This window comes from Octodon degus, unplaced genomic scaffold (assembly GCF_000260255.1).
Source record: "Octodon degus isolate 3935 unplaced genomic scaffold, OctDeg1.0 scaffold00014, whole genome shotgun sequence".
In the NCBI taxonomy this organism is placed as follows: Eukaryota; Metazoa; Chordata; class Mammalia; order Rodentia; family Octodontidae; genus Octodon; species Octodon degus.
Genome location: NW_004524590.1, coordinates 27,263,619 through 27,278,284, shown reverse-complemented (window position 1 = coordinate 27,278,284; position 14,666 = coordinate 27,263,619). Strand labels below are relative to the sequence as shown.

Below are 14,666 nucleotides of genomic sequence, written 5' to 3'. Positions count from 1 at the left end.
TTTTCATTTAACATAATGTTTTCTAGTTTCATGCAAGTTGTGACAAATAAAAATAACTCCTATTTATTAAAGCTTAATAGCATTTGATTATGAATGTGTGTTAATACTAATTGATCAATTGCTTAATAGATATTTTTTATTGTACTGGAAGTCAACCTCAGGGCCTTGTGCTGCCAGGTAGGAGCATGCTTCTAAGCTATGTCTCCAGCTTGCTCAATAGATAGATAGACATGCATAGTGCATGTTCTATGTCAAGTTAACCATTTATCTATCGAGGGCACAGGGTGATTCTGTATCTTGAAGGATGTGAGTGATGCTATCAAATTAATAAATTGCACATATCATTTCAATGTATTGATTTTATTCTTCATTTCATGATTCAGTAATTTAACTACTGCTTATATATCCAGTAGCAAACTTCCCCACCTTAGAGATAAGATTGATATATGATAGATGATAAATAGATAGATATGTTAAAGCCTTCTTTATATGTATTTTGACTATTTTACACATTATTTTTAGAAATTTCTGTATTTAGTCCTTAGTCAATTATTTAATTTAGTAATTTTGTTTTCTTAGTATTTTATTAAATTTCTTGTATCCTCAATATGCTATCCTTTTATTAGAACTTATGCTTTGTAACTGTTTTGTGCAATCACATAGCCTCTTTTTTTCTTTTTTTAAAATTTTATTTTATCTTATTTTGAAGAGTAAAAACAGAAGTAAAATCAAATGGAAAGAATGACAGTAGTGGGGTCACACACAACAGTATATATGTTACAGATTTTCAAAACAGGAATAGCTAATTAATAATGGTTGTTATGTTATCTATTTTTAATGTCAAATCTGTTGCTCAGCTTAATAGATACAGTTATGCAACTTTGGACAAATAATCGAGTAAAGAATTTTTTCTTGCATTTTTCAAAAATTTATTTTAAGGAGAGTATATTGATTCCTAAGACATTAGAGAGAGTACACATTTAGAAGACCAAGACGACCATTATTCAACTATGGTTTTTGTATTATACATTGCTGTTCCTGATGTAGTTGGTCAGATTGCAAAGATCAGCATACAGATTTAGTCAAGATGCACATTCTAAACACTAATTGGTATTTTTTGAAAAGTGATGGAAATTGATAGTACAATCATCTCAGCAATCCTGTATAAATACTTGCAAGATGTTACCCCTTCCTTTTTCTCTATCTTGTCTCCTTTCTCTAATCTTCATTGTTTAATCCTTAAATTCAGTTTCATTCTGTTTTGCTATATCTATTATAACTTTCAGGTTTTATTTCATTTTTCAGGTTCTTACACTAGGGAGACAATACAATATTTGTACAAATAGGTCTGATATATTTCACTTATGAGTATAACCTCTAGTTATACTCTCTAGTTGAATCCACTTACATATAAAGGCTTCAAGTTTGTCTTTCATTGTAGCTGAGTAGTACTCCATTGTATAAAACTACCACATCTTTTTCATCCATTCCTCAAGAGATAGACATTTTGATTATTTCCAAGATTTGGCTATGACGAATTGTTTTGATGTATACATGGTTTCACATATATCACTATGGTTTGATTTTTTTCAGTTATTTTGGAAAAATACTCAGAAGGGAAATAGCTGGATTGAATAGGGTTTTCAGTCCCAGCTTTTAAGGCATCTCCACACTGATTTCCATAGTGGTTGTACAAGTACTACATTCCCACCAGTAGTGGAGAAGGGTTACATTTTTTTTTGTCACACCCTCTCCAGCATTTGATATTATTTGATTTCTTTATAATAGCCATTCTTTCCGAGGTCAGATGCTATCTCAATGTTTTAATTTGCATTTCTCGAATAGCCAGTGCTCTGGAACATTTTTTCAGATATTTCAAATATTTATTTGCCACTTGAATATTTTTTTGTGGGGGGGGGAACCAGGGTTTGAACTCAGGCCCTTACACTTGCCAAGCAAGCACTTATTCTACTGTTCTACTGAGTTGTCTTTACAGCCCCTCCAATTGTTTTTCTTGCTCTGAGAAATGTGTATTAATCTCAGATGCCCATTTCTGGATTGGATCTTTAAATCTGGGGGGTCCAAAATTTTTTAGTTCTATTTATAATTTACTCACCTTTGTCTGACTGATTGTTGGTTACAACTGTTTCCCAATATGTGGGTTGCCTTTTCAATCTGTTGGTGATTTCTTTTGAAAGGCAGAAACTTCTCTATAAGATGAGATCCCAGTTTTGATTCTTCGGAGTATTTGCCACGCAGTTTGGTTTCTGCTCATAAACTGTTTGCCTACTCCTATGTCTTCAAGGTTTTCACCTATTTTTTTCTTCCAGGAGATTTAGTGTTTTTCTTTTCATGTTGAGATCTTTTATCCATTTTTTTTACTTCAGTTTAGTGCATAGTGATAGACCCAGGTCTACTTTTCATTTTTGGCTTGTGGAGAGCCAGTTTTCCTACCACTATCTGTTACAGAGGCTATCTTTCTTCCAGTGAACCTGTTTGGCTCTTTTGTGATAGATAAAGATGGCTGAGTGTGCTTATAGTTACAGTTGCTTCTCCTATTCCATGCCATTGATTCTTTGTTCTGTTTTTCTGTTTTGTTTTGCTTTGCCATTGTCGTGTTGACTTCATCACAGTAGCTTTGTAGTATAATTTCATGTGCGGAATTGTAATCTGGCCTATCTTGCCCTTGTTACCCAAGAGTTCCTTGCTATTCTAGACTTTTCTGTTTCCAAATAAACTTTAACTATGTTTTCTCTAGATGTGTGAGGTACATTGATGATATTGTCATATGGACTGCATTAAATCTGCATAACAATTTTGCGAATATGGCCATTTTCACAATTTTGTTCCATCTTCTCAGGAGGAAGGAATGCATATTCCTTTTCAAAAATCATATTATTAGAGAAGGTCCTGCTGGGTGTCCAGAGTCTCACTACTAGATTGGACTCATAGTAATCTGCTTGTTTACAACCTCCCAAGCGCTGGGATTACAGGCACATGCCACCACACCCCGTCTCAATTGCCTCTCAGCATGCCCCCTGGGGGGGGGGAGACTGGCAAGGCAGGGCTGGGCATTAAACCCCTGCCCCTGTGCCTGTTTGCAGGCACTTTTATCTGCTAAGATTTTTGGCTGGCACTGAAATCCTCTTTGATCTCTCTTTTGTTTTAGAGGCTTGAATGTTAATTATAAAGATGTTTTACTTCCTTTGATAGACTAATTCCTAAGTATTTCTTTTCTTTTTCTTTTTATTGATGCCATTGTGAATGATATTGTTTCTCTAATTTCTCTCTCAGTGGGTTTGTGTAGAAGAATGCTAGTTGTTTTTTGGGTGTTGACTTTGTTTCCTGCTATGCTATTGAATTTGTTTATTAATTCTAGAAGCTTCTTAGTAAAGTTTTTGGGTCTTCCAAGCAGAACACCATTTTTTGTGCAAATAATGGTATTTTAACTTCTTCTTTACCTATTCCTATTTTATTTTTCTGACTTACCTAATGGCTCTAGGTAATGATTCCAGAACTTTATTGAATATAACTATTGGTAAAGGTCATCTTGTCTTGTACCTGATTTGAGAGTAAAAGCTTTCAGTGTTTCTCCATTTATAATTATGTTGGTTGTTGTTTTGTCATAGATGGCTTTTTATTACATTGAGCTTTAGACCATCTATTCCATTTTTTCTGTAGAGTTTGATCATGAATAAGTGTTGGAACCTGTCAAAAGCCTTTTTAGCATCAAGATGATCATGTGGTTTTTGTTGTTGGCTCTATTAATATAGTGTATTGCATTTATAGATTTGTGTATGTTGAATCATCCTTGCATCCCTTGGATGAATCCTACCTGGTTGTGGTGTATAATCTTCTTGATGATTTGTTGTATTCTATTTGCTACTATTTTATTGAGGATCTTTGAATCTACATTCATGAGGGATATTGGCTTATAGTTCTCTTTTTTGGTTGGATCTTTCTCTGGTTTTGGTATCAGTATAATACCTGCCTCTAGGAATGATTTTGAGAGTATTGCTCCTTTCCAACTTCTTTGAAAAGTTTGAGGAATATCAGGATTAAATCTTCTCTTGTAGAATTCAGCTGTGAATCCATCAGTACTTGAGCTTTTCTTTTTTGCTAAGTTTTTTAAATTACATTTTCAATTTCATTGGGTTATTCCAAGCTTTTATATCTCATTGATCCAGTTTTGAAGTTTTGTACCTACCTAGGAATCTGTACATTTCTTCTGTGTCTTATATCCTGTGAGGGTAAAGATTTTCAAAGTAGCTATTGATGGTCTTCTGAATTTCCACAGGATCTGTAGTAATTTCTCACTTTTCATACCTTATTGCTTGAACTTGAATCTTTTTTTCTTTCCTCTTTTGGAGGAGGTTGGCTAGAGGTTTTTCGGTTTTATTTAATCTTTTGAAGAACCAACTTTGGGATTCGTTGATTCTTTGTACTGTTTTCTTTGTCTCAGTTGTATAAATTTCTGCTCTGATCTTTATAATTTCCTCCAATCTTTGGGATTTCAACTTGGTTTCCTCTTCTTTTTCCAGAAAGCTGAGGTACAGCATTAGGGTATTTATTTGTTCTTGCTCTGTTTTCCTAATGTTGAGTACACTATGAATTTCCCTCTGAGAATTGCTTTCATTGCATCCCACAAATTCTGGTACATTGTGTTTGAATTTCCTTTGAATTGTAGATATTGTTTAATTTCTTGTTTAATTTCATGAGTAACCCATTGGTTGCTGAGGAGGGTGTTATTTAATATTCATATGTTTATGGAGTCTTTGTGGTTTCTTTTGTCTTTCATTTCCAGATTCATTGCACTGTGGTCAGATAATATGCATGGGGTAATTCTATGTTCACGCATATACTCAAGCATGTTCTATGGACTAGCATGTGGTCTATATTAGAAAATGTTCCATATAACACTGAAAAGAAAGTGCGTTTAGATGTTGTTGGGTGGAACATTCTGCTTTTGTTCACAATGTCCATTTATTCAAAGGTTTGGTTCAGTTCTGCTACTTCTTTGCTAATTTTTTGTCTGCTGGACCTATATTTTTGAGATATTGGAGTATTAAGTTTCCCTTTAAGATTGTGATGTTGATTATTAGATTTTTATGTCCTTTACAATTTGTTTTATATAGTCGGGTGCTCTCATATTTGGTGCATACATATTGACCTTGTTTATCTTATTTGATCATCTTGGTTCGAAGTTCAGATTGCTTGTGAACAGAATAGTTGCACCTGCTTTTCTCTGAGGTCTTGGATCATGTAGTATTGTTTTCCATCCTTTAACTTCAACCTGTGAATTTCTTTACGAGTTAAATTTGTTTCTTATGCACAGAATATTGTTGAATTTTTTTTCTTAATCCACTCTGCTAATCTATTTATTTTAATGGGTGAATTGATTTCACATACATTGGTGGTTGTAATTGATATGTATTGACTGATGCTTGTCATGTCATTGTCCTGCTGTTGGACCTATACTTTCCTCCTGTGTCTAATTGTTTTCATGTTTGGTGGGTTCTTTCAGTTGTCATTCTTGGAATTCTGGGTATTTTGATCTCTTTCTAGATTATCTTTTAGTACTCTGTGTAGGGTTGTTTGATTGTCATGAATTACTTTAGTTGGTCTTTGTAATGGAGGTATTTCACTTCCCCACTAAGCTTGAAAGAGAGTTTTGCAGGGTACATCAATCTGGGTTGGAATTTGTTTTCCTACAGAACTTTAAGTACTTCATTCCATGTTCTTCTTGATTTGATGGTTTGAGAGGAGAAATATGCTATTGTTCTGATGGGTTTTCCTTTAAATGTGTTCTTTCTCTTTTCCCTATGGCTTTTAGTATGTTGTTCTTCTGCTGAATTTCTGGGATTTTTATAATTATATGTCTGGGTGTGGTCTTAATTGTGTTGACATTTTTTGGAGTTCTATATGCCTCAGTTGTCTGAATGATTGTTTCCCATGATCAGGCATTTTTCTGAGATAACTTCTGTCCATATTCTTTTTCTGTTGTTTGTGTTGCCTCATATTTCTCATTGAGACCTCTTGGTCTTATGTTGGTCATCATCTTGCAGCCTTTGTGTCATTATCTCCTAGTTCTAGTTGTTTTAAGAGTTCTTTCCTTACCTTTGCACTAGCTGCAATGGTGTCTTCAAGATCTGAAAGTTTATCTTCACTTTAATTTAAATGGCTTTATCAAATTGTGATAGAGTTTTTAATTTCATGTATATTTTTTGAATCTGCTTAATACACTCTATTTTTTTCCTATGCTGTTCAATCAAATTTTCCATCATTTTTCTTTTCTCCTTTAATTTTTTTTATCAGTGTCTTCTTTAGAAATGCTTAGTAATTCTTTCACTATAGTTATCATTTCTTTTTTACCTGGAATATTATTTCTAATCTGATTTCCTCTGTATCCTGTAGCAGTTGTTTCTTTACTTTAGCTGCTACTATTTCTGAGATTTCGGGTGTGTGGCTTCCAATTTCTGTATGCTGATACCTCCTGGGTTTGCTCTGCGTGGACTCGGGGCCTGAGTTTGTCTCTTGCTCCTTCTTTTTGTCATTTTCTTTTTTTATGTATTTGGTACAGGGTCTAAAGTGTCTCACTATGTAGATTGGACTAGTAGTGAGCCTTCTGTTTTCAACCTCCAAAGTGCTGGGATTAAAGGTGCAAACCACCACGCCCATTCTCAATTGCCATTTCAGTAAGCCCCAGGGGAGGGTCTGTCACAGTCTTCCAGGGATTGAACCCAAGCCCCCTCACTTTGACTAAGCAGGTGCTATTTTTGTCATTTTCTGTTTCAAAAAGAACTTTATTTTGATTTCCGCAATACCTCTTAGTGAACGTTTCATAGTAAGTACTTCTATCACTGCAGTCAGAGCCTCTCTGTAATGTCTAGTTTTTAGGTATTTCTCCTGTGTCAGAGATTCTTGTTTGATGTGCATCCCAAGCTTTTTCTCTTTCTATTGATTGATAGTGAGATATTGGTTTCATTTGGCACTGTTTTCTGCCCTTCACTATAGGGCTTTGGTGAGCTTATTACCTAAGCAGCTCCAGATACTATTACCCAAGGGAGAGCACACGGTTAAGGGGCGGATATATTCTCTTATTTGTAGTAGCATAAGTAGCAATACTAACAGCTTCTGAAATTTAGAAAGTGACACACTTTTGTAACTAATGGTTTTGTACTTTAGACCGAACCGTTATAGGAGCAAACATTATAGCTGTATAATAAAGCAGATCCTAAACTAAGAGTTTTGTTTTTAAATTACTCCCCCTGAGTTCTGTCTGGGCACCTACCCTTCATGCACCTGTCATCTTCCAGGCAGACTAACTCACCCCAGTTACCTGCAGCAACCTCTGTACCACGAGGATGCTCCTGTAGATCTGGGACTTGGTCTGGGCTTGGCTGGGCACAGCAATATGCTTCGGGTCACCAGGTCTACATCTACTGAACATGAATGACTGGCTGAATCTAGCTTGCATCTGGTTGCTGTGTTTGGCTGCATATAGCCCTGCCCCTTTCAAGTGGAGCACTGAGCCATGCTGGCTGCCTGTGCCACAGCTCCTTCCCGGTGGGCCTTCTAAGGTGGAGTGGGTCCACTGTTCCCCACACACTGCCGGTCTCAGAGCTCAATCCTCGTAGCTCATCTTCATTCTTGGTGCTTCTTTTGTTGTGCTGAACCATCATTTTCACTTAATGTAATGTCTTTCATCTCTTTTTACCTTTATTGACTATGTTTAGTGAGTCAAATATGACAATTTTCTGCTCAGCACTTTGTCTTAGTGGTATTTCCTTAGCTGCTTCTTCTTTTTTATTTTCTTCCAAGGATCAATCTCCGGACCTTGTGCTTGTCAGGCAGGTGCCTTTGCCTGCTGAGCTATCTACCCAGCCCCACTTATCTTTCCTTCTAGTAGTGCTTCATGATTTTATTGATGGCATTATATATGTAGCCTTTAGCAAATAAATTTTTAATTGTTTTCATGATCTTAACTTTGTGGTCTTTAGCAAAGAAAAAGTGTTTACTTGTACTGGATGAGTGATTATGTATTGCCACAACACTTTACTTTAAGTGTGATGGGGAGATGGAAAATAATGAGTCTGTGGAGTGTTCAAGCACCATTTTTGCATCCCTGTATCATCAGCCTTTGTACATAACAAGAGCCACCGACAGTTTATTATTAAAGAAGACAAGAAATATTTTCCCTAAAGACACATACTGATAAAGTCACATGATGCTATTTCTATAAATGTAGTTAAAAGTGATGCATAAAAATTATATGCCAAAAAAGTATCATATGTCATTATAAGTTTGTATCAAATTTCCAGTGGCATTGTACTAAAGGTCATTCTAGAGACCAATGTTGGCATTGTGCTTATTTCATATGCATTCCTTTTCCAAAATAATAATGGCTATATTCAGTTAGCAAAACATAGAGATGAAAAAACATTACATTTTTATTCCCCATGAGTAAACTGATAGATAATTGTAAATCATCACCTGGAAAATATGGAAATAGACAAGTATAACTAACTGCTAAATAGGTAATGCTCACCAAATTGAGGTAAGATATTCACCTGACTACTCAGGCATTCTAGCCTCTGCTTAACACTCGCGAAACACTACGATGCAACTACTATAATTACTATTATCATTTTCTTTGCCCATAGATAAGAATTGCCTGGTAGCAGCATGCTGATTCATGCTGACAAAGCTTAACCTTGCATTTTCATTCTTTAGCAGTAAATTCACCATTTTAACAACTCTCCTTAAGTTGCTAAGTTCCCTACACTAGACTTGAACCTGTGGTCCTTCTGTTTCAACCTCCCAGAGTGCTAAGAGTGCAGGTATATGCCATCAGGCATTTATTTAATAGATCCAGTCATTTTTATGGAAAGTTGTTCATGTAGCAAAGAAATGTTGAAGAAAAATCATATATAAAGCAATAGAATTATAGGAAATGCACATATTCAGTGCATAAGAAAAAAGTTTTAAAAAGTATCTACCATATAAACATTTAAACAGATTGAAAGATTGCATAGATTGAAAGTAAATAGTGCACCTTTTTAGAAGTATTTTATGTCTATGAAATTTAAGCGCAAAAAAAGATTTATTTTTAAAGAAGATTTACATTTTTAGTTAACACTGTAATGAAACCATAATTTATTTGCCAAAGAAAGTTTAAAATGTCATTTATTAATGTCTGAGTCACTGATTTGAACTAATGAAGAACATGTTAATATTCTAATAGCCAATGATTAGGACAATTTTGGAGGAGGATCATTAATAGAAAAGTATTTTATTACAAACACTGAGTTTGCGAGATTTCAGCGTCAGATTTAGATCTGAAATCCAAGTCCTGTAATTGAAAGAACGTATGGCAGGTAGCTCAGTAGATTCACAGTGGATTCTTCTTTATCATTAATAATATAATATCAAATAATATAACAAAATAAAATGTATTTTCACTTGTAAATTATTTATCATAGCTTACATATATGTATATATGAACTGTATTTGGAACATTGTCCTTATTATGGATGCTACAGAATTAAATGTAGATAAATTTCATTTAGATGTGATAGAGGAAGCATATGCTTCAAGTATTAGTAGAGAACATGCATTGAGGAGAAGCGTGAGACAGACATATCAAAGGCAACATACTGTACAGGGAGATATTATTTTTATAATAATAGAATGAAAATGTTTCAATCTATTAAATTTTATTCTGAAACTTAATATTTCAATCCCATTTCAGTGGAACGAGGTCATACTTCTGTGAATTTAAAATGCATTTTTATATATTTATATATGGTTGGTCCCTTCCCTCTTAATATTTAGTACATGAAATATAATCCAGAGGCCTGCTAAATTGTTTATACCTGACCTATACTATCAGAACATAATAACTCTCTGTACTTGAGACATTAAGGCTGTGCTTTGAGGTATATTCAATATAAAAATATGACCAATAGATGAGTGTCAGAAAATTTTTGTTTAAAATGTCCTAAGGTCACAGTGTTTTTCCATGCGTAATACCTATGCATTTTTCCCCAGCTGAGTTTAAGTGTCAGCCTGGCCGATTTCAATGTGGATCTGGACTGTGTGCTTTGCCTGCATTCATTTGTGATGGAGAGAATGACTGTGGGGACAACTCAGACGAGCTCAACTGTGGTAGGTGTCTAAAATCCTAAAATGCCTAAATCTAATTTTTCACAGATGATGCATGCAGTGATTTATTTCAGACATAGACCTCAGTTTAGATTTTTTGTTCATTCTTAGACACACATGTTTGCCTCTCGGGTCAATTCAAGTGCACCAAGAATCAGAAATGCATCCCAGTGAACCTCAGATGCAATGGGCAGGATGACTGTGGGGATGAGGAAGATGAGAGAGATTGTCGTAAGTCACTTCAGAACACTGTCTTGTTTTACTTTTGACCCTCAACAGAAATTAGCTTAAAAAATTTTAAACATAGGGCCAGGGAGATGGCTGAGTGGAATAAGCGCTTCCCTGGCAAGCTCAAGGGCCTGAGTTCAATTCTCGGTTCCGAAAAAATAAATAAATATATATATATATATATATATATATATATATATATTAATAGGTGCCAATCCAGATGAACTATCAAAGAAGGTCTACATTAAAATATAGAGACAAGAGAAACATGGATGATCTTCACATCCTACCTAAGGGCTATGAAACACATGCACAACAGCCACACATCAACAGCATACTAAAGAGAAACCACATTGTGGTTGGTTAAGGATTTTTCCATAAATTGACTTTCTGCCAATATTAAATAGAAATTGGCAATTTTATCTATCATTAAGTAGTAGATTAAAATGTTTTCCATTATAACAAAAAGTGTTTTCTCTATTAAATACATATTAAATCTATGATAAGATGCTAAAAATTTAGGCAAATAGCATAACAAAGATACTTGTAAAGAATTAAAAATAATATTCCATTTAAGAAGTCTTAACAGGTCATTTAAAATAATCAGAAGAAATGTTTCTTTCTGTTCACTCTGCATTTCAGTCTCCTCCCCAAAATCAAAGTACATTAAGTGAAAATTGAAGCACTAAGCACCAAGCACATGATGCACATAGAGAGGCATGGCTGTGTGGGAATGAACACAACCCCCACACCATACACACACAAACACACATGATCTGAAGGATTAAGCACCTGTCAAGTTGCACATTTTCAGTACAAGCACTGTCAACATTTTTGGCTTGCTGAAGTTTTATTTTATTTCTTTAAAACTTTTATTAGTAAATAATGTGCAGTCATCCAGCAATTTGATTAAAATGGTGCGCTGAGAATGAAGTCAGTTCCAGTTCTTTACGGACAGCTATTCTAGAAGCGGATTCATGAAGCCGGCTAAGATTTGCGAAGCAGTTTATAGTCTGAGTCAGATGTTCACACTTCCCTCAAATTCTCAGCACATCTCCTAGACAGTTTGATTCATTTCATACTTTTATTTCTCCATTCATATAATGTATTCTGATTCCGGTCTTTTTCTATTTATAAAAATGCAGATGTGAATATTCCTAAACATAACTAGAACATTATTTTGAAATAACTTGTAATCCTTGAGTTTTGCATTTGCTTTCAAATATCTAATTAAAAGGATTTTAAACTCTGATGTTTACCAATGTATTATTGCAGAAATATGTTTTCCTTATTTATTCTATTGGAAAGGATATTGGGGACATATTAAAAATAATAAAAGTTTAAAATTCCTTACCTTCAGAGCACAGTTACTTAAAAATTAAATGCGCTTTGAAGAAACTGTTTGGGAGACTTTCTCATTGCTTTTTATAAGCACAATGTCTGCTGTCCTTCAAAACATAGCTGTTTTCTTCTTCAGCTGAAAACAGCTGTTCTCCAGACTATTTCCAGTGTAAAACTACCAAGCACTGCATTTCCAAGCTGTGGGTTTGTGACGAGGACCCAGACTGTGCAGATGCATCTGATGAAGCCAACTGCGGTGAGTATTTTGTGACAGTGTGTCTGATCTGTTTGCGCTTGGCGGCAGCTGAGATAGCCACAGTGAAACACCTTTGAACACAGTTCTGATGAAACCAAAGTATTCAATGTGAAAGTTGTGTTTCTGTATTCGTAGAATTATAACAAATTTAGTTACTTCTCATAGAGAACACATAGAGGAATAAAATGAAAAGACATCATATAATATCATCCAAAACTATTTCTAAATGATGAATCAAAAAACTACCATCATACTGGTGAATGAGCATGATGTGAAATTTATTATGTAAAAGGATAAAAAGTGTAAAATTTTTGTTCTTAATAAATGACAAGGACCAATTAGGTTAGCATTTAGTTTTGAAATCTTAATAAATTCGCTTATTTACTTACAACGATTCTTAGTAAACACTGTAGATATAGAGAATATGCTCATTTTGTTCAATGCAGTTCATCCTATAATAATTTGACAATGTCTAGAATGAGATAGAAATGAAGATTAGTTCTTATGTGTAATTCATTTTATCAACATTTGCTAAACATTAATTAACCCCATTTGCTAGGTAAATATGCCAACTTGGTGTTCTTAGAGGAGAAAAAACATTTACTTTAATAATTGATTAGAGAAGACCATCTCTCCAACTAAACTTTCTCCAAACTAAACATAGGACTTCCAATCTTGTTAGTCAGAATTGTTTAAATGTATTTGTTGGCTTATATATTACTCTTACTTAACTTATTTTGGTTGAGAAAAACTAACATAAGCCTTGCATTCTTTGAAATCTCATTTGTATTTAACAATCTGTATAATCACTGGCAATAACGACACGTTCTTAATTTTTCTGAATATTGTCTTCTACATAAATGTATCTTCAGAACATGTAACCATTACAACCTGTCACAGGATCATAAGACCTTTCATCATTTTGTGGGATTGATCTTCACAATTAATTTATGAAGCCTCGATTTATATTCATCACCAGTTTTCCTATAATAATTCTCAAGGACTTTAATAGTCTAGCTCATATTATCTAGTTCTTTGCTCTATTGTCTGTTGTACTTTTGTTTCTTTAAGCCAAGTAGAATAATACCTTACCATTGAGTAATCTTTTGGTTGGAATGTTGTTTTTAATATTTCTATATTTTATCTTCCTTCCTACTTGTGGCAGTTTATCTGCTATGGTGGGTTATCATAAAAAAATATGGCTATTCCTTGATATTAACCTTTCATTAATGTGCTACCGGTAATAGCACTAGGAAAGACTGGGAGAGGAACTTGAACTTACTGAATAAAAGTGAAGTTTCACAACTTTTGTTCCTCCAGCATGACATTGTATACATTCAAACAAAAAGGGAGATCTGCTCAACATTTCTATAGCTTTAATCTAATTATTGTATTCAGAAGTTTTACACTGGCAAAATGGTCTTGTATGACTTAGTAATATGCATTGCTTAAGGATCTTCATTGAAATATTTTTATGAAGTTAAAATTTTTAAATAAAATTTGAATTTTGTTGATATTTTATTTTTTGTAATTAGCACCTGGGTGGCAAAACAAAATCTAATCAAAAACTCAAAGTATTGTTTAATTCTAATTAATCATGGCTTTTCTACATAATACCCATATGACTATGCCAATTAACATTTATACCTACAGGAGCCGGGGAGATGGCTCAGTGGAATGAGCACTTCCCTGGAAAGCACAAGGGTTTGAGTTCAATCCCTGGTTCAGAAAACAAAAAAATTATACCTACATGTTAAGAAGTACAGTGACTTATATGGATATTTAAGGCATGTCTCAAAGATTTTGTGGATTATTTGTTGCTACATTACTTTTTTCTTCTTCTTCTTCATTTAGAAAGGGCCTACGGGGTCTATAGGATCTCACTATACAGATTGGACTCATAGTTATTCTCCTGTTTTCAGCATCACAAGTGGATGCATCACGTTTTGAGTATCTGTTCTAAAAGTTCTTTTTAATGGACTCACCACTGGTGAAATTAGCACCCACCACGTTTGACCGTGATTACTGCTGAAAGAATGAAGTTATTTAAAACAATTGCCCACGTCTTCAGTGAGATTTTTGTGCTGCGCAAAACTACAAGCTGATAAAGCCAGAAATTGTTAACTGAAAAGCACATTTAATTAATTACTGAAGAGTCCTTAAAGAATAGGAAACTACTTCCAAGATACATAAAATATTTTATAAACTCTACATATAATATTTTAGAAGCACCAATATGAAGCTATGAAGAAAATAAAATTTTCAGAGGGTTAACATAGCATATGTTTCTTGATCAAAATAAAAATAATAAAACAGAAAACACATACATTCCCACATAATGGGAACAGAAAATAAATATATAACAAAAGGATCTATAACATTAAACTCTGAAACTGCAAAGGATTTCTGGCCACTACTCTGCCCGCCAGTCGGCTCAGAACGGAGGTGACATGGACTGGGAGGGACTGCAGGAGGCTGGCAGAAACTGATGATCTGCTCCCCCTGGGAAAAGTCCACTGGGAAATTCTAAGTTTCTATTAAAGAGTTACAGGTTTATTAGTTAAAAAAAAATTAAACTCTGGGCTGGCCAGATAGCTCAGCAGACTAAAGCGCCTGCGTAAGGCAGGCGCAGCGACCAGGGCTCCATCCCCTGGTGTGCTGTGCCAGCCCTGTCCCC

At 34.5% G+C, this 14,666-nt stretch overlaps 1 protein-coding gene across 1 annotated transcript in view; it reads left to right on the top strand.

The window, feature by feature from the left end:
• LOC101574580 (low-density lipoprotein receptor-related protein 1B) overlaps positions 1 to 14,666 on the top strand; it is a gene marked incomplete at its 5' end in the record, with an annotated part of 229,660 nt that overhangs the window by 12,365 nt on the left and 202,629 nt on the right. Inside the window, 3 exons of the mRNA XM_004626417.1 lie at positions 10,051 to 10,167; positions 10,276 to 10,395; positions 11,870 to 11,989. Coding sequence (XP_004626474.1) covers positions 10,051 to 10,167; positions 10,276 to 10,395; positions 11,870 to 11,989 — 357 coding nt within the window. The remainder of the gene's footprint in view (positions 1 to 10,050; positions 10,168 to 10,275; positions 10,396 to 11,869; positions 11,990 to 14,666) is intronic.